Here is a 21616-nt window from a genome sequence, read left to right as displayed (position 1 = left end):
AGACTTTTAAAGTATAAAACCTCAACAATTTCTCTAATATAATGTTTGTTTTTGAAGTTATAACACCAATACATTCAATCATTATTAGCACTAAACTAAATATCTAACACACCACTTGAGTTGAATAACTTACTAGCATACAAACTAAGAGAAACCATACATTTTTCACAAGAGTATAAATTTACCCATTTTTATTTATGTTTTTCAAAAAAAAAGTGTCACGATTGAGCATTAATTTAGTTGGCATTGTCGCTATTGCTTTAATTAGGAGGACATGGGTTCAAGAGCAACCAAACATGTTTATCCTTCGATTCAAGGGTTGGGGGACTTATTACTAAAAGTAGGCATTCTATAAAAAAAAAGAGATTATTTTGAATTTGGTTAAAATGTGCTATTAGTCCCTTTACTTGTATAGAATTTGAGATTTGGTATTGTACTTTAAAAATTGAAAATTAAATATTTCTATTTTTTTAATTTGAAAATATTAGAATAGTCATTAAAATAGTAAGTATTTTTTTGTCAAATTTATTTTTTGTCAATCATATGTCACGTCATATGAGAATAAACTAATAAAAATTTCAAGTTGAAAAATTTAGCAAAAAATGCTTATGATTTTAACGACTAGACTGAATTTTTTATATAAAAAAGTAGGACTAAAAATTTAACTTTAAACACAGAGACTAAATATTAAATTTAGTCAAAGTATAACGATTAATAACATATTTTAACTATAGTATTTTATTGGGTATGGGTCCATGTTTTTAAGGTGTAAACTGGGCCGAGCCTAACCCATGGAGTGGATCATAGGTGAGCTAGTTGAAAACCCCAAATATAATCCCACTAGGCAGTTGTTACACGCGACAAGTGTAATAGAATGTATTTTAGATAAGATTAATAATAATAATAATGGTAAAATTAATTATTATAATTCACCACAACACAAACAAGGTCTATCTAAGCGTCGCAAAACCTTAAACCCACTGCCTCATTGGCAGCGGGTAAATATCTCTTATAATATTTAATTAATAGATCCAAATATCTCCCCAAAGCCCTACCCAAAAAATATCTAAACTGATATTAGGGTCTAGCAACTCTGGTCTGTTTTTATTTTCCCTCTGACATAATCCGTAGATCCTAACTATGGGGACATCAAGCAAGAAATCTATCACTAAAGTACTCTTCTTTCACTTCTGTTTTTACTCCTAATTATTCTCTCGGCTTTTTCTTTCGTTTTTTCAATCCATTTATTATTTTAGTCTTGGTTTGATTTTGTGTTTTCCAATTTATCTCTCATAGGTTGAAGCAACTCCTCCTCAGTCCGGAAAGAAAGGTATATATTTTATACTCACTGACATTATTAGTTTTGAATTTTTAGTCTTTTTCTTTCTTAAAGTGTGCGATAAAGGTTGAGTATTTTCAGGTTGGTCCACATTGTAGCGTAACTGTTTGTTTAAGGTTTTCACTGTACTTTGTGTGCCTTTTTCTTTAATTTTCTTTTTGTTACTGATTGTATAGGCAAGAGAGAAGCTGAAGAAACTCCTGAAAAACAAGTGGCTGCTAAAAAGCAGAAGAAAAACGATGGAGTAGCACAAGCTATTGTGAAGAAGAAGGTTGAAGAGAAGACCCAGAAGAAGACTAAGAAGAAAGAAGAAACTAGTAGTTCTTCTGATGACTCTTCGGATTCTGAGGATGTATGAACAATGCAACTGTCTCATTTACTTATTATTCTACGTTTGTTGTTGTTTGTATTGATTTATGCAGATAGTTCACTTGTCATTCATGTTCTATTTTGTATCAGTTCATTACATTATGTAACTGCTTTAACTTAGTTATATATGTTTTTTATTGTTTTCTCTTAATTGTCTAGGTAATACATTCATAGAAAAATAAAATGAAGCATATGAAATCATGTATCTTCTTTGCCTTTTTAATGCTATATCTTTTTTATTTTTTTATGGTTCAGGAACCTGTGCCCCTGAAGAAACAGCCTGCCATTGCCAAAAATGGGTCTTTACCTGCAAAGAAAGAAAAACAAGCAAGCAGTTCAGTTTCTTCTGAGTCTAGTAGTGAGGAAGATTCATCCTCAGATGAAGTGAGTGTTACGCTCATGCTTGTAAAAGTTGCATGGTTGCACATGTTCTTTGTATGATTGTTTATGTTGCAATTTTTTTCCCAGGAAGTCCCTGCCAAGAATAAAATACCTGTAGTTGCTAAAAAGGGCTCGGTTCCTGCTGCTAAGACGAAGAAAGCTGATAGCAGTTCTGATTCTTCTTCTGATGATGGCTCTGTTGAAGAAGAGGTAAGTACTGAGGCTAATGATGGACTGAACCAAAAATTTTCCATACCACCTGCTGATTTTTTATCTTCTATTTAATTTTGATATAGGAGCCTGCTGCCAAAACGAAGGTAGCAGTTGTTAAAAATGGCTCTGCACCTGTTAATAAAGGCAAGTCTTCTAGCAGTTTGGATTCTTCAGATGAAGATAGCAGCTCAAATGAAGATGAAGTAAGTATTTGATTGTTGAACTGTTGAACGATCTTTGGTTTTGAATTTGTCAATTTGACAGCTCTTCTGATGAAGAGGATGTTGAGTGCCGGGATGCCACTAATGTTACAAAAGAAAAAAAAAATCCCTGGTATATTTATCAAAGCTTTCTAATTATGCGCTTTCAAAAAAAAAAAAAAAGCTTTCTAGGCAAACATGTCTTGAAAGCCTGTAAAAATATGGGTTTATGATAGACCAAGATGTCCTTAAAAAACCTATAGTTTTACTGGTATTGAATATGTAACGACCCAAAATCCGTGGGCACCGAAAAAGTGTGTTATCGGGCCTCCGTCTTAGTAAATCGAGTTAGTAAAAAAGTATTAGGAGTAATTAAAATTATGAGTATGATAGTGTGTTTAATTAGATTTTTTTATTTAGTGAATTTAGTTTAATTAAAAGTAATTAGGAAAAAGGATCAAATTGAATAAAGAGTGAAAGTCTAATTATAAATTAAAAAAAATAAAAAGGGCTAAAATGGAAATTAAGCCATTTGGCATAGTTGAGGCGGAATAAAGGAATAAAATCTAAGATTTTATTTGTTTTAATTATATAATTAATGATAATTAAATTATAATGATATTATATTATTAAATAAATCAAAATATGTCAATTGTATGGATATGATAAAATACATGTGTAATATATGTATTTGTACATTTGTAATATAATTGTATATTTTCTTAAATTTTAAGTAAAAGATATTTATTAATTAAATTATTATATTAAAAATTTTTATTTATTTGATAAATTAGTTAGATTAAGAAAAATGTAAGGTTATGATATAGCACAAATGTATTAATTATATTTGTTATTAAAATAGATATTTTATAATTATTAATTAACTTAAATATAAAATAAAGTAAATGAAAAAAAAAAAGAAAACATAAAACAAAAGAAACAAAGCTAAAAGTAACAGAGCCATTTCAAAACAGAATAGGAAAGAAAAAGGAAAGAAAGAAGAGAGGGAAAATTAGGGTTTTAAAGCTTGAAATTTAATTGGTAAGTTTAATCAAGTCCTTTTTTTATAAATTTGATGTTTTTAGAATCCTAGAGTGAAATGTTTTTGGATTTAAGTTGAAATTTTAAAAGTTAATAGATTTTTTAGTAAGGTTTATGTTGAAAAAAATGATGGAATTGAAGGTTTATTTTATAGAAATTTTGATTGGAATTGAATAAATGATTGAATTATAAACTAAGCTATAAGTTTTGAGTTTTAGGGATTAAATTGAAATAAATTCGAAATTATGAAAATATGATAAAAATTAGATAGTTAAATGTGAGTTTGGCAAGAAATTGAGTAGCAAAAGGGTATGAATTGAGAAAGAAAAATATATAGGTTTAGTTAGGATTCAAATTGAAATTAAAGTAAAAGTTAGATAAAAATTTCAACAATTAAATTGTGTTGTGCTAATGATTGTGAAATTATTTTAATTGTTCGTAGCTAATATCGAGCCTGAAGTATCGGCCCAAAAAAGGAAAGAAAAGATTGTTAAAGATTAAATCCGAAGAGAATTCTGATTTGTATCACTACAATTCAAACTTTATCATTATTATGTTTTTAATTTACTAATTATGTATGGTGAGTATTTTAAGGTAAGTGTTTAGTAAAATGGAAATTTATGTTTGGGTATTAAAACTGATACTGAACTGAATTATGAAGTTACTGAATATTGTTATATGTACTGTCTTGAACTGTGAAATTACTGAAGTAATGAATTACAGCAATACTGTGAAACTGATTTAATTAAGGAATTATAATTGATACTGAACTAAGATAGAAATTGTACTGGAAAGTGAATTAAATATCCTATTAACTAGTCGGATATAGTTGGCATGCCATAGGATATGGAAGAGTACGGGTTTTTGTCGGTTTACTGATCAGGAATTTATATGTCGACTACTGTTACTAATTCGACACTTTGTGAGTTGAGTACTGTTACTGTTACCGTTACTGATTAATGATTAGGTGCTGTGTATCGTTAAGGTACAATGTGTAGTATTGGTGTGTTTGGAATTCGTGTATCCGCCGAGTTCGAATCAAGTTAATAGGGGCAAATTAAATAAATTTACTGATAAAATTAAATTTGAATGATATGACATATGTTAAAGGTGAGAATTGAAATAAAGAAATAAGAATGATATATATAATCAAATGATAATATAAAAGATTGAATTGTTCATTAAGTAATGATAATTGTAATGTAAAAGTATGTGTATGTGATTTAATGTATTTAAATATAAATTGAATTATAGTGATACCACTGAGTATATGCAAACTCAGCGTACGGTTATTTTCGTGCGCAGGTTGTAAAAGTCAAGTACTAAACAGGTTTTAATACATATAGGAATTTAATTATTAAATTATATTATGAATGTTATTTTAATTATGAATTATTCGTAAGTTGTCTGATAGGTCCGGTAATGCCTCGTAACTCTATTCTGGCGACGGTTTGGGGTTAGGGGGTATTATAATTATTGGTATCAGAGCTAAGGTTTAGTCGATTCTCGGACTAAATCAAGCTCGTAAATGAGTTTAGAAGTACATGCCACATTTAAGTTGAAATTGAGTCGGGTTTTTGAATGCTAAAATATTTATTTATTTTTGTTTTATAGATAAAATGTCAGATGAAAGAATGTATGAAGTTGAACAGGAAATGCATATTGGAAGTCGAGAACTTGAAGAAACTGAATCTGCTACACCTAGTGTGAATCCGTTAGATAATCAACCTCCTAACGTAGAAAGAGAAAGAGGTGAATCATAACTGTTAAGAACTATAGCCGATGCATTACAGCGTGTAGCGGGAACTGTACCTGCTACTACACCAGTACCAACTGTCAGACGAGCCCCGATTAAAGAGCTATGAAAATATGGTGACACGGAGTTTTTGGGATTAAGAGGAATTGATCCGTCCGCTACTGAAAATTGGATGCAATCAAAAAAAAGAGTTTTGCAACAATTAGATTGCACTCCCCGAGAGAATCTGATATGTGTTGTATCATTGTTACAAGGAGAAGTGTATCTCTGGTGGGAATTTATGGTTAGACATTTGCCGGAAGATCAGGTAACTTGGGACTTATTTCAAAAAGAATTTCAGAAGAAGTATATTGGAGAAATGTACATCGAAGAGAAAAAGCAAGAGTTTTTAGTGCTGAAACAGGGTAATATGTCAGTATTGGATTATGAGCGAGAGTTCTCTAGATTGAGCAGGTATGCTTCAGAATATATTCCAACCGAGGTTGATAGTTATAAACGATTTCTACGGGGACTGCGAGATGAATTCAAGATTCAATTGGTAGGTCTCAGAATTACTGAACTTGTCGATTTGGTTGAGCAAGCAAAAATGATAGAACAAGTATTGGGCCTGAATAAAAAGTCAGAAATGGGTAAATCAGCTGGGAAACCTATGGAAATTACCAGTTCTAATCCATTACCAAATAGATCTAGAGAATCAATAAATAATTATATAATTAAAACAAAAAAAATCTTAGATTTTATTCCCTTTATGCCGCATCAACTATGCTAAATGGCTTAATTGTCATTTTAGCCCTTTTTACTTTCTTTTAATCATAATTAGACTTTCACTCTTTATTCAATTTGATCATTTTTCCTAATTACTTTTAGTTAAACTAAATTCACTAAATAAAAAAAATCTAATTAAACACACTATTAGACTAATAATTTTAAGTACTCCTAATAGTTATTTACTAACTCGGTTTACTAAGACGGAGGCTCGATAACACACTTTTTTGGTGGCCACGGATTTTGGGTCGTTACATTTTTTCCCCCTTAAAAATTTCGTTCTCGCAGTTTTACCTGAAAATAAGTGAGGATACTGTGATCTCATAGTTTCCTCCGGTTCCCATGTCGCTTCTTCCACACTATGACTTCTCCACAATACTTTTACTAGAGGAACCCGTTTGTTTCTTAATTCTTTCACTTCTCGAGCTAGTATTTGAACTGGTTCTTCTTCATATGACAAATCCGGTTTAATCTTAATATTTTTAGTAGAATTAATATGAGATGGATCCGATCGATACTTTTGTAATATGGAAACATGAAAAAAATCATAAATTTTCTATAATTTCGGAGGTAAATTCAATCGGTAAGCAACTGGTCCAACTCTCTCCACAATTTCATACGGCCTAACAAAATGTAAACTTAATTTACCGTTTCGGTCAAATCTTAAAACTTTCTTCAAAGGCGATACTTTAAGGAATACTTTATCACCAACAGAATATTTAATGTCTCGCTGTTTCAAGTCTACATATGATTTCTGCCTATCAAAGGCTGCTTTCAATCTGTCTTTAATCTTCTTAATTGTTTTTTTTTCTGTTTCTTGAATCAGTTCTGGCCCAATCACTTTTCTTTCATTCAATTCTATCCAACATACTGGTGATCGACACCTTCGACCATATAATACTTCATACGGAGCCATCTGAATACTAGATTGGGAACTATTGTTAGAAACAAATTCTGCTAGTGGCAAATATCGTTCCCAACCTGATTCAAAATCAATAATACAAGCCTGAAGCATATCTTCCAGAATTTGAATTACCTGCTCTGATTGTCCATCCGTTTGTGGATGAAAAGTCGTACTAAAATTGAGTCGAGTTCTCAAAAGATTATGTAGTTGCCTCCAAAATCTCGAAATAAACCGCGAATCCCGATCTGAAATTATCGATGTAGGAATGTCATGCAATCTTACAACTTCCCGGATATAAACCTTGGCAAGCTTCTGTAATGACCAATTAGTTTTGACTGCTATGAAATGAGCTGACTTTGTAAGCCGATCAACAATTACCTAAATAGCATTCTTTTTACTTGTTGATAACGGTTGTCCTATAACGAAATCCATAGTGACACAATCTTATTTCCACTCAGGAATACTAATAGGCTGAAGTAGACTTGTCGGTACCTGATGCTCTGCTTTTACTCGCTAACATGTCAAACATTTACCAACATATTTGACTATATCTTTCTTCATTCCTGGCCACCAATACAGTTCTCGTAGATCATGATACATATTCGTTCCACCAAGGTGCAAAGCAAAAGTACTATCATGTGCTTATCGGAGAATCAACTCTTTAATCTCAGAAGTAGCTAGGATACAAATCCAATTCCGAAACCTTAAATAATCATGCTCGTCAATACCAAAATTTTCCACTGTACCATGCTGTACCATTTCTCTTTTCTTCATTATCTTCTCATCTCCCATCTTAGCTGTTCTAATTTGAATAAACATCATTGGCTTAACTTTTAATTCAACTAACAAACTTCCATCATCATTGATACTAAGCCGAGCAAACATTGCCCGTAATTCAATCGCTGTCTTTTTGCTCAATGCATCTGCTACCACATTTGCCTTTCCTGGATGATAATCTATAATACAATCATAATCTTTCAGAAGTTCTATCTATCGTCTCTGTCTTAGATTCAACTCCTTTTGTGACAGAAGATATTAAAGACTTTTATGATCACTGTAAATATAACATTTCTCAACATACAGGTAATGTCTCTTAATCTTTAATGCAAATATTACAACAGCTAACTCCAAATCGTGTGTCGGGTAGTTGCGTTCATGTGGCTTCAACTGTTGAGATGCATAAGCTATTACTTTTTCGTATTGCATTAATACACAGCTCAAACCATTCAGAGAAGCATCACTATACAATATGAAATCTTTCCTCGATTCTGGTAAAGTTAGAACTGGTGTCCTTGTCAACATTTGTTTCAATGTCTCAAAACTCCTCTGGCACTGCTCAGCCCAGACAAAAGGAATATTCTTTTGTAGTAACTTAGTCATCGGCAAAGCTATTTTCGAAAATCTATTTACAAATCTTCTATAATATCTAGTCAGACCAAGAAAACTGCGTACTTCAAATACATTTTTCGGTGCTTTCCACTGAATAATTGCTTCAATCTTCTTCGGATCAACTCTGATTCCATCTGTCGATACCATATGTCCCAAAAATACAATTTTTGATAACCAGAACTCGCATTTGCTGAGCTTTCCCTACAACTGTTTCTCCCGTAATATCTGTAGCACTATTTTAAGATGTTGTTCATGTTCTGCCTCTGTCTTTAAATAGACCAGTATATCATGAAGACTACCACGAACTGATCTAAATACGGCTGGAAGATACGATTCATGAGATCCATGAAAGCAGCTGAAGCATTAGTTAATCCAAATGACATTACCAAGAATTCATAATGACCATACCTTGTAAAGCTGTCTTCGGTATATCACTTTCCTTTACTTTCAACTGATAGTACCTGAACCTCAAATCAATCTTCGAAAATACTGAAGCTCTTTTCAGTTGGTCAAATAAATCGTCAATCCGAGGTAATGGATATTTATTCTTGATTGTTACCTTGTTCAACTGTCGATAATCAATATATAGCCGCATTGAACCGTCTTTCTTCTTAACAAATAATACCAGAGCTTCCCAAGGTGAAATACTCGGTCTAATAAACCCACGATCTAGTAAATCCTGTAACTGCACCTTCAACTCTTTCAATTTAGTGGGCGACATTCGATACAGAGGTATAGAGATTGGTGCTGTACCCGGATACACTTCTATAGCAAATTCAACCTCTCTGTTAGGTGGTAAGCCCAACAGTTCTTCAGGGAATATATCTGGAAATTCACATACAGTCCTAATCTGACTACACTGACTCCGACTGAATCAGAATTAATAACATATGCCAGATATGCTGTACAATCCTGATGAAGCAACTTATTAACTTTAATTGCTGATATGATTTGAGCTAACATACTAGTACGGATTCCATTTACCTCAACACTATCACCATCTTCAGTCTGAACACTGAATTTCTTTTTATAACAGTCGAAAATTACCCCATGTTCAACTAACCAGTCCATACCCAATATAACATCAAAATTTTCAAAAGGCATTATTAATAAATCCACCGGAAAATTTTTATCATAAATTATTAGCGGGCATTTCGGGCACACTTGATTAACTAATATTGTTTGCCCCAATGGACTTGATACTTATATTGAGACTTTAGACATTTCTGTTTTTAATTTCCCCGACTCTACTAATTTTGAATTAATATATGAGTGTGAAGATCCAAAATCAATCAAAGTATAAACAGGCTCAAAAAACAGTAAAAATATATCTGTCACCAAATCGTGAGCATTACGTTCTTCTCGGGTTCTGACTACATAAGCTCAACTGGAGCTTTGGCTTCAGATTGCCGTGTAGCTATATCACTGCCTCTACCAGCTTCTCCTCTCCTCAAAACAGAACCTCCTCTGGACATTCTTCTACCTCTGGCAGTCGATACCGATCTCTGAGATGTGGCAGGTGTACTACTCTGAGTTTTCGAACAATCTTTAACAAAGTGTTCATAGAGCCATAGCGGAACATCCTCCAATTTTCTTTCAACATTCACCAAAATATCTTTTCCCACAATAATTGCAATCAGGATTTTCACTTTTTTGGGGTGGAGCTTTTACACTACCGGTGGAAACAGTAATCTGTTTTTCTCTACTTCTGTCACCTCTATCAGACCGAAAGTTTGATCTCCAACCACTTCTTGATTCTCTGGATCTCTTCGGTAATGGATTAGAACTGGTAATTCCCATACGTTTCCCAGCTGATTTACCCATTTCTGACTTTTTATCCGGGCCCAATACTTGTTCTATCATTTTTGCTCGCTCAACCAGATCGACAAGTTCAGTAATTCTGAGACTTACCAATTGAATCTTGAATTCATCTCGCAGTCCTCGTAGAAATTGTTTACAACTATCAGCCTTGGTTGGAATATATTCTGAAGCATACCTGTTCAGTCTAGAAAACTCTCACTCATAATCCAGTAGTGACATATTACCCTATTTCAGCACTAAAAACTCTTGTTTTTTCTCTTCAATGTACATTTCCCCAATATACTTCTTCTGAAATGTAGCTCTTTAATCGGGGCCCGTCTGACAGTTGGTACTGGTGTAGTAGCAGGTAGAGTTCTTGCTACACGCTGTAATGCATCGGCTATAGTTCTTAACAATTGTGAGTCATCTCTTTCTCTTCCTACGTTAGGAAGTTGATTATCTAATGGATTCACATTAAGTGTAACAGATTCAGTTTCTTCAAGTTCTCGACTTCCGGTATGCATTTTCTATTCAACTTCATATATTTTTTCATCTGACATTTTATCTATAAAACAAAATCAAATAAATATATTAGCATCTAAAAACCCGACTTAGTTTCGACTTAAATGTGGCATGTACTTCTAAACTTAGTTTCGACTTAAATGAATTATTCATAACTTGTCTGATAGATCCGGTAATACCTCGTAACCCTATTCCGGCGATGGTTTGGGGTTAAGGGGGTGTTACATAATATTATTATGTTTGATAATTCCAGTAATTTAATATATTCTTGTATAGGAACCTCAAAAGGCTGCTTTGCCCAATTCTGCTGCGAAAAGTGTACCATCTGTTACTGCTTCTAGTGATAGCAGCTCTGAGGAGGATTCTGATGAAGAGGTCTGGTGTCTCATTCATGACGTTCTCTTTTCTTCTTTTATTTCATTTATGTACATATTTTATTGATTCTGTTACACTGCTCTAGGATGTGAAGAAAGCAATCACTGTGAACAAGGCTTCTGCTCCTACCCCCAAGAAAAATGAGGATTCCAGTAGTAGCTCCTCTGATGATAGTGATTCTGAGGAAGAAATGGTCTGCTTTAGCATTTTAGTTTTATTAATATCAGTTTCATTTTGGTTATGAAAGTTTTGTTATTCATGTAATGCCGATGATTAAATTTTATCAGAAAGTTGAAGCAAAGAAACCTGTTAATGGGAAAACATCAAAGAAAGAATATTCATCTGGAAGTTCCTCAGAAACTGATTCCTCTGAGGATGAGGTAATCCTATAGTTTTAAGTCTGGTGAAAAATTCTGTTACCAAGATCCTTAGAACGAGGAATGAACAATTCTTCTAGATATGGGACATTTTCTGTTACTTCTTTTTTCTCATTGAACTTGTAGTAATTTGGCACTGCATTAATATCACACTGCAGGCTCCTTCAAACAAAGTTCTTGTTGCTTCAAAAAAGCCATTCCCCACTGCTGGGTCAAAACAACCAAAAGAGGTTTCTCCTCCTTACTTTTTACTCTTATAATTGCATTCCTGGTCATTGGCATTATTTTCTAGGAGTACGACAACTTGTGATATTATTTGTTGCTGCTCATGATTTTTTTTCAAAAACCTTCTTCTAATGAATGGTTCTCAAAAAAAAGTAGTTTGATGGGTTTGTGTTCTTTTGTGTGACCCTCTGACAGTCTACCTTTGCATTTTGCTAATTATTGATGTGGGGAGGAAAATGCACTTCTGCATTCATTGAATTTTTTGGATTGATCCAATTTATTTTGGCATATTTTTTCTTACCTGCGACGATTTTCTGAGATTGCTTGCCAACTGTAACTTGTCTTAGGGTTTAATTGCTTCAGTTCTTTAAATCTTTAACATTGTCTATGTTCTGTGAACAAAGCATGACTCTTTTTCTTGCTAACTTCCCTTTCACATTGCAGGAAAGCGATGATAGTGAGGATGATAGCTCTGATGAAAGTGAGGATGAACAACCAGCTGCTAAAAAGGTCAAATTTTCTTGATCACCCACATTTTTCTAGATCTTTTTTATTGTTGTTCTAGCATCAATTCACTAAGTTGTCTAATTCTATAAGCTGCAGTCCAAGGTTGCTCCGGATAGTGGTAAAGCTGCTAAAGTTAAAAAGGTAAGCAGTAGTGAAGAGGAGGAATCTGAAGAATCATCCGATGATGATGAGGAAAGTGATGATGAAAAAACTCCAAAGAAAAAAGTACATGTATTTCCCTCTTCTTTTCACTTTTTCCAGGTTATTATGACGATTGCCTAATGTAGTGGTGTACGATATATTTGGATAGGACACATATGTAGAAATGTTGGATGCTACGACCCCACAGAAAAATGCCAAGCCGCAGGATGTAAGATCTGGGAAGAAAGCTGTAAGTGCCAACTTTCCTTTCAGTTTCTTTTAAATTGGATAACTACTGCTTTTTTTGGTTCATTAGTCAAACAGGTTTGAATCTGATTAGAGGTTTTTCTGCAGCCCCAAACTCCTGCAACTCCTCAAGTTCAATCTACTGGATCAAAGACTTCATTTGTTGGAAACTTATCTTTCCAAATTGAACAAGATGAAATGTACGTTTAGGTTCTTTAATTCCCTCTGAAATTGATTTTTTTTTAAATATCTTCTGATCAATGTGTTCTGCAGAAAGAATTTCTTTAAGGATGCTGGTGAGCTTGTGGATATACGTCTTGCCACTGATGCTGAAGGGAACTTTAAGGGGTATGGACATGTTGAATTTGCTACTGCAGAGGCTGCACAGAAGGTAAATTCTTCATCTTACTATTTTGGATTGGACATTTGATGTATAAAATAATTTTCTTTTCTTTTCTTTCTGCAAGTAATCAAATAATATCTTTTTGTTGACTATTTTTGCTGATGAAAATTAAATACAGAATAGGTTTTGATTTGGATTTTCATAGAAGTGGTATGTGTGACTTACCCAAATTGTATCTCTAGTAAATGTTGATTAATATTAAAATATTCTATGAACATTTCTGTAAAATTTGTAATCAAGTATCTTCATTTTAACACATTATTAAACAGCCTTCAAGTGAACTGCACATGTGTTTGCTTCACACTTCTTTGTTCTTAGGTCAAGAAGTTAGAAAGTTATCAGCTAACGTATTACTTTACTACAGGCCTTAGAATTGAATGGTGAATATTTGACGAACCGTGCTGTTAGACTTGATCTGGCGCGTGAAAGGGGTGCATATACACCACATAGCAGGTCCTTTTTTCCCTTCACTATGTCAATGTATGAATGGATATTTAACTTTTGAGCCTTCGATCTAGATGTTGCCTGTTTATTGAACTTAATTTCCTGAATGATTTTTTGCAGCAATGGGAACAATTCGTTCCAAAAAGGTGGAAGAGGTAACGTTCGAACAATATATGTCAGAGGATTTGATCAGTCTCTTGGTCAGGATGAGGTGAGTTGTTTATTTGAAATTTTGCATTTGTTGATCTCTCCTCTTCTCCACTGTGTTTGGAATTTATATTATCTGCTCTGTTGAAAACATTCACAGATTAAGAATTCGTTGAAAGAGCACTTTGGTCCTTGCGGAGAGATTTCTAGGGTTGCAATACCAGTAGATTGGGAAACTGGTGGTGTGAAAGGGTATGATCTCCTGTTGCAGTGATTTTTGTTGTTCCCTTTTTTAGCCTCTTCTTAACTGATTGACTTGTTTGAAGATGAAGCCTCCCTAAGATTGTGGATAAGCTTAGACATATTATTTTAAGGGCTAAGTAGAACTTAGTTGATTGCTGCTTGGTATCTACAGTTTAACCTTGGTTGAAGTCTTGAATATTGGAATGTCTTTTTTTTAATAGTGTAATTTTTATTATTTTTGGGTGTATGCCATATTCTTACAGTGTACAATCAATTGCAGTTATGCTTATTTGGATTTCAACGACGGGGATAGTTTCAACAAAGCTCTAGTGTCATGGGTTGCGCATGGGATCTCGCAATCATGACGAACTCGTGCGATTCATCACATTTGAAGGAGGTTATTTGGCCCAATTGGATTGATCTATTGCCTGGAGAAATTAAAAGCCCATCTTCGGAGCTTGGCAAATAAGGAAAGTGATCTTTGGAGATATATGATCCTAGATATTAAATGTAATCTTTAGAAGATACGATTATGTAATTTTAGAGATTTGATATTTTGATAGCTTTTAATTGTAGCCATTGATGTATTTTGATTTAGACCGTTGATTTTGGAGAGCCTCAGCTATAAATAGAGGACTCTCTGCTCATTGTTCAGTTGTGAATAGAATTTTGAGAGTATTCACTTAAACTTTTCTCTCAAGCGTTCTTACTTTTCTGTTACTTTTGTTCATATTTCAAGTTCGTTATTACTTTGTTCTTCTGCTGTTCTTCGTGGTTGCCTTAAAGGAAATTCTGCTGAATTCATAATTGTGGTGAATTAGGCTAACTTAGGCGTTTTTGAGCAAAGTAACTGCCTAAGGCCGCACGGATCGCGTGGGAAAACTCTAAGTCCGTAACACTAGGACTTGATGGGTCAGCACTTAATAAATTTTCCTTGACCGTGAATGAGGCAAAACCGAAAGGTGAATCCCGTGATGGACCTGGCAGTGGAAGAGGTGGTGGTGGTAGGCGTGGGGGTGGTCAATTTGGTGGTGGTAGAGATGGTAGAGGGCATGGAACACCTAATAAGCCAAATCTTGGTGCTGCTGGCACAGGTATTTTATTCAACATCTCAATTGGAGATAAAATGAATGGGTGATTGCTCATGGTTTTTTTCTTTAATCATATTATTTTGTGTTATAATCTTAATGCAGGAAAGAAGACTACTTTCAATGATGAGGATTAAGGAAGTGGGACTCGACTACTCGAGGGTTCCTTTTACCCTTGCTTGTCTACCTGCTTACGTTGAAGTAGAAGTAATTGTTTTGGTAGGTTGCAATTGTTGTTATTTATTTACAATTTTGGCTTTCCTCCTCCATTTTGTCGTCTTAATTATTATTAATATTATTATTTTGCCATTTTTCTCTTTAGTCTCCAAGTGTTAATTTATCAGAACTGCCATATGGCCTATAAATTTCATAATATAGTACAAATTAACGTATCTTTCTCTTGGATTTTTTTCTTTTTCCTTGCAAATGGACAGGCACGATGATAAAATGAGTTGTAAGCAATTAAATTTGTTGATTGTTATTTTATACGTTTAATATTTAATTAGTTTTTTAAATATTGTATTTTTATTTACAGTAAATTTAACTTATTCAACATATTAATTTTTAATTTGTCACCTAAGTTTAAAAACTTACATGGATGTCACAAAGTTATCATATTATTGCAAAAATACCATTTAATTGTTTACTGTTGTTATTTGATAACATGTGTTTGATGTGGAATGTTATGTTAAATATGCCACGGGTTAAAATTTTTGTTTGTTAATATTTCAATAATTTTTTACCCTTTTTCTTTTTTTTTTCTTTTCATCTTATTTCTCTTCCAACAAATCTTAGCAGCCATCGATTCCAAGCTGTCCCTTGATTCCGATAAGTCCAGCCCCAATCTTTAATCCCATGATTGCAACAGCTCAACCTTGAAATTTAGCTTTTATAAAACCTTTCAAAGCTAAGTCATGACAAAGAATAATATATTGAATAGAAAATAAAGAGTTAAACCTAAAAAGCGTGCGTGTTTTACTTGGGAAATGCATCCACTCAAGTCTCATGCCTTCAAAGAATCGATGAAAGGTGAGTGCATCCACCAAAGGTTTTATAGTATTGGGACCTTCAGAAGCACCCGATGATATCCCTATGATTACAAAGTGTACCACTATTCCCAATCCCAATATCTTAAAAGAAATCACATATACAATTTTCATATTATAATTTGAACTCATATTACAATTGAGTCAACTATAAAAAAATATTGAAAAAAAATCACAATATATATAAATACTTCATAAAACAACAATATATATGATTCATAAAAAAAACAGTTTCTAAGAAGTTGAGCTGAATCAGAATACTCAAGCATAGGATCAAAACCATGAGCATGGCCATGAGTAGCATGAGTATGAACATGGAGGTGAATTTCGTGTTCCCATGTTTTCTTTTCATCAACATAATTGCTCTCATGGGTTTTGTGAAGGTGAGACTTGGTGTAATGAGATGTAGCAAACACATCAACCATCAATGTACCAATCTTAGTAGCCATAGCCAATAGTCTAGCAAATTGAAACTTATCCCAAGGGCTTTCACTAAGGCAAGGAGATGTTAAGTTTCCAATGACGTTGGGAAGGACATCGATGAAGCTGGTGGACAATATCACACTAGTGGAAATGCTTTGATGATGAAAATAGGGTTTCGGGGGGGGGGGAGGGGAAGCTTTGGTGTTGAACTGGTTTGAAAATGGTTTCTTGCACAACGAAAATTTAAAATTTTGAAAATCGACCTGATTTGTGATTTTTATAGCAATAAACATTAGACCAAAATCATACATGTGTTTTTAGATAGACAGGCCATTGTCGTTCTCGGCTTTCAACCAAATGATTTTTTTTGTTATTCTCGTACCACAAATTGTTTCGAGTGTGGACTTGAACAAAATAAATCAAACACAGAAGCTAGAAATAATCTTTCTTTTCTTTGGGGTGAAAACGAAAATTCTCTTCTCAAATAGAAACCGACATAATCATTATTCCAAAAAATATATTTAATTTTTAGAAAATAAAAGTCTCTCTATTTTTGGGCACAATAATAATATTTGAAAGTTGCGCTAATAGCCCTATCGGTGCCACTTATTTATAGGGAGATAAAGTAAAACCCTTGTTGAATTAGAGAAGTGTATTTCAACTAGAAAAAACAAAATCCTAATTCAACTAGGATATAGGAGGCGACAATCCTAGTTAATTATACTAGGGTTTGTCATCCCCCCTTATTACATAAGGGGCTTTTCGGTCTCTTCTATATCAAGTCCAATTATAAGTGTTTCCCGAACTTTTAATCCAATACTTTACAATTTGATCCAACCCCATATTTGTTTTCTATTTCCCAAAAATAAACTTCAATATATTTTCAATTAAATAATTTTCTCAACCAAATTATAATTCCGTTAAAATCATGATAACTTCACCATAAAAGAATCTATGAGAATATATATTTGATATTTTTGCATTCAACGGTTCACTATGACCAAATGATTTATTTCCATTTTCGAACTTCATTTATTCGAAAAAAATAAATTCATTTTTTAGGTCATTTTCCTTTTGGATAAAACAACATTCATTTCCAAATGATTTTATTTCTCCATTTTCATTTTCATTTTCATTTTCATTTTCATTTTGGAGAAAATCTTAACCATTTTCAAATGTTTCCTATTTCTCCATTTCTCCATTTTTTTAATTTCAACGAGCTAGAGGAGGGACCGGTTGGACATATGCAATTGAGGCTAAAATGATTTATAATTAAGTTCTAGCTTTTCACTTATTAATTATAAACTCATTTAGTCACGAAACAATTCCACTATAGTATCGTGATTGAGTTCTTCCCAACGACATACCATTACGAAAGCAACTTGATTAGTGCTCGTCCAATGACCTTGTCATAAATGTGTTACCCTCGTAGGATATCATTAATTTATTTGAGATAATATCCGTTCTCCAAATATGATCCTATTTTATCTTATGATAACCATTACATCTTCCTTCATGAAAAGTCAATTACTATCACATAGTGATCAAGTCATTCATCACAAAGACAAACGACTCGTGGCCACGTTTACTTTTCATCAACCATGTAATGGCAATGAGAGAATATTATTTACCCATGTCTCGTGCTATGAAATCCACTGTTGTGAATGACACTACATGCTACAAAAGTCGTACTCCCAACGCACCAACTTTCAGTTCCTTATCTATTCGAACTCAGACTTTTACTTACATCAAAGTGTACGAGTCACACATACATAGTTCGTCATCCACCCAGGATTTAGGTATGTCACAATATGAACGTCACAAGTGAATAAATCCATAAACAAATTCATGATCTATTCTTATAGGGTTCAACCTGATGTACTGTCAGTCTAGTTAGTCACATCTAAGTCTCTATCTTTTGAGAGCCATTCGCTTCAATACCTAAGACAAAGTATCTCCCTAATTGGACTTGATAGTCGATGTATTAGTCTTTCAATTAGTTTGCTCATTTCCGATTAGACTAAGGACATGTTTAGGTTCGTTTACTAATATAAGTTGTCTTTCTATATTACGATCCAACTATATAATACCGCTTAGTATTAGTTTAAACGTTAGACAACCAATGAGCAACAGTTGTTTTCATTTTGCTTTGCATGCAAAAATCACAAAAGGACAATCATAGAAAGTATATCAATGTAATCAATGAATTTGTTTTATTAACCAGTCTGTTCGAAAAATTACAAGTTTACAAACGAATATACTACACTCAAGGCACAAAATCCAACATTTGGGAGGTCTATTGTCGGGTTTGGTGTCTGGGGAAGCACAAAATCAATGAATCAATGGTTGCTAGGTTTGTTTGGAAGGGAAAAAAGATGAAAAGAAAAGAAGAAGAAAAGGGAAAAAAGAGAAAAATAAGAATAAATAAATATTTTAATACTAATTTTTTTAAACTCGTGGTGTAACACCCCTTACCCGAGACTGTTGCCGGAATCAAGCACGAAGCGTTACCTAACTTAACTTACTAATTCGGAGCATAAAAATTTTCTTTTAAAATTAATTTGCTCGCGTTCAATCAATATGTCCCTAAAAAGGATCTTTGAGACCCTAAAACACGCAATGAAAACGGTTCGGGTCCAAACCGGTAACATTAAAAATTTTCCAAATACTTAAACAAATTAAAATAATTTATTTCACTGTTCACTATAAAACTGCCCAACTGCGTAGCAATCGCTAAATTAATTATAACTCAAGTTACAAAACTCAAAATTTAAATCCGTAAATTTTCCCTAAAACTAGACTCATATATCTTATTATCATAAAATTTTCAGAATTTTTGGGCTGGCCAATTAGTACAGTTTATTAGTTAAAGTCTCCTCAGTTTCGTTACCTGACAATTCCGACCACTCTTCACTAAAAATGAATTATCTCATCGTACATAATTCGGATGAATTTCCGTTTGTTTCCTTTGAAAATAGACCAATTAAAGATTCTAAGAATATAAATTATAACTCATAATTTTTTTTTTTACAAATTTTAATGATTTTGTAAATTCAGAACAGGGGACTTCAGAAACCATTCTGACCCTATCACACTAAATTTCAAATATCTCATAATATAAAATTTCTTTGCCTGAACTGTTTCTTTCATATGAAATTAGACTCAATATGATTTAATTCTATATCTCATTCACTCTCTAATTCCATTTCTACTAATTTTGGTGATTTTTCAAAATCACGTCATTGTTGCTGTCTAAAAACTGTATCATTGCAAATTTTTACTCTTTTATTATTTCTTTGTATTAACTATCATTTAGGCATACATAACATCAAACATACTCCTAATTAGCCATTTCATAAAGACATACACACAAAATGACTAAGTCCCTATACATGTCATAACTTAAAACGTTTGTCAATAAAAATACCCAATTGGTAACTTGATAGTTGATAGTGTGAAGCAATCTTCCACGACCTCCAACCCAAGCTTGCTTGATAAGACTCTGGAACAAAGGAAATGAAAAAGGTAAGCTTATAAAGCTTAGTAAGTTCACATGTAAAATAACAATCATTAGTAATGAATTTAGCTTATTACTAAGCTTTCATAATTTGCATAAATAATGCTAAGTTCATACTTTCCCATCTTACTCATCGGTAACCTTACTAAAAGCTCAGAATAAAAAAAAATAAAGCACCTTACTTAATAGCTTGCTTACGTACTTGCAACATCTCATTTAACACATTAATACTCTTTCATAATATAGACATATTGCCAATCATGTCACAATGCGTCATAAGTATAACTGAAAACTTATCACTTACTTAATACTTGAATATACTCATTAAAATACTTTTAATATCATCAACTTATAACCTCAATATTATTAAGCCTTATGTACATAACTGTGCCTAGTCATAATACTCACATATCCTACTCTTACTTATCTTGAGCATACTCCTTGAATTTCCAATTGAACTACTTGTAATATTAGGGATGTTTGGGATATTTCGTACACCTGGTAGGACGCCAATGCCATATCCCAGATATGGTCTTACATGGGATCACATATCGGTGTCGATGCCATGTCCCATACATGGTCTTACACTGACTCTTCTCTGTCCGTGCCGATGCCATGTCCCAGATATGGTCTTACACTAGCACTCGATGGTCTATGCCGATGCCATGTCCCAGACATGGTCTTACACTGGCACTCCTCGGTCTGTGCCGATGCCATGTCCCAGATATGGTCTTACATTGGCACACTTACTGCCATGGTCCAACCATGGTCTGTTCCGTCAATTCTTTCTTAATTGCCATGTTATAAACATGGACTTTTCTGTCAATTCTTCTTTAATTGCTATGTTATAAATATGGACCTTGAGATATCAATGCTTTGACAAATCATAGCTGAAACATACTTGCTCAAATTCTCAAGGTCAGTCACATAACTCAATAATAATAGCAACAATTGCATACTAATAAAATGCTACTCAACTTACATACTTACATTCTCAATCTCATCATATCCTCAATTTATCTTACTCTCCTCAAATTATGCTATTCAATACTTTCTTGATCTTATACAAAGCCACATTACAACTATGGTCTTATATGTAAACTTATTCGAATTCTCATTTTTAATGTCGAATCACTATTGAACATTTCTCAACTATTATCATTATATTCAAAAATCAATACTAAAGCATTTATAACTAATATATCAATTTAGCATTCAAACATGCTTACTTAAATGCATATTAAACACATGAACTTACCTCGATACCAAAACGACCATTTGATCAACTTTCCCGATTTTTGGTTTTTCTCCTGTTCTAGGTCCAAATCTCGTTTTTCGGGTTCTAAAACATCATATTTCACTTATTTAATCAATTTACTAATCATTTCAGACCTAAAACATATTTTGACAAAATTTACATTTTTACCCCTAAACTTTTGCATAATTACGATTTTTCCTCTGGGCTCGGAAATTAAACTTTATCCCTTTTTATTATGTTTTTATGACATGATGAACATTTTTCCCTTCTATGGCAACATCAAATTCTTTCTTTAACATGCACTTATGAACAATAATAATTTTTACCGATTATGTCGTTTCACTCGTTTTCATTGAAAATCGCTTAGCAAAAATCGTTTAACATAATTGTAAGCTTCATATTCTACCATGAAACATCAAAATACACACTTTTCATCTATGGGTAATTTTCCAATATAAATCCTAGCTCGAATTAATGGTAAAATTAGCTTAAGCGAG

The 21616-nt window shown here is 33.1% G+C and overlaps 1 protein-coding gene across 1 annotated transcript; it reads left to right on the top strand.

The window, feature by feature from the left end:
- The first annotated feature begins 859 nt into the window (after positions 1-859).
- LOC107946108 (nucleolin 2) lies at positions 860-14475 on the top strand. The gene is made up of 19 exons (XM_016880313.2): positions 860-1173; positions 1297-1330; positions 1516-1691; positions 1964-2092; positions 2177-2299; positions 2386-2505; positions 10956-11054; positions 11140-11247; positions 11342-11434; positions 11590-11661; positions 12101-12166; positions 12260-12388; positions 12474-12554; positions 12659-12750; positions 12824-12941; positions 13318-13406; positions 13518-13608; positions 13705-13796; positions 14068-14475. Exons 1-19 carry the CDS (start codon positions 1141-1143, stop codon positions 14150-14152), a joined length of 1830 nt encoding a protein of 609 aa, XP_016735802.1. The 5' UTR covers positions 860-1140; the 3' UTR covers positions 14153-14475.
- Positions 14476-21616: the final 7141 nt, after the last annotated feature.

This window comes from Gossypium hirsutum, chromosome D12 (assembly GCF_007990345.1).
Source record: "Gossypium hirsutum isolate 1008001.06 chromosome D12, Gossypium_hirsutum_v2.1, whole genome shotgun sequence".
NCBI lineage: Eukaryota > Viridiplantae > Streptophyta > Magnoliopsida > Malvales > Malvaceae > Gossypium > Gossypium hirsutum.
Note: the sequence above shows the minus strand (reverse complement) of the source record. Positions and strands in the feature narration are given on the sequence as shown.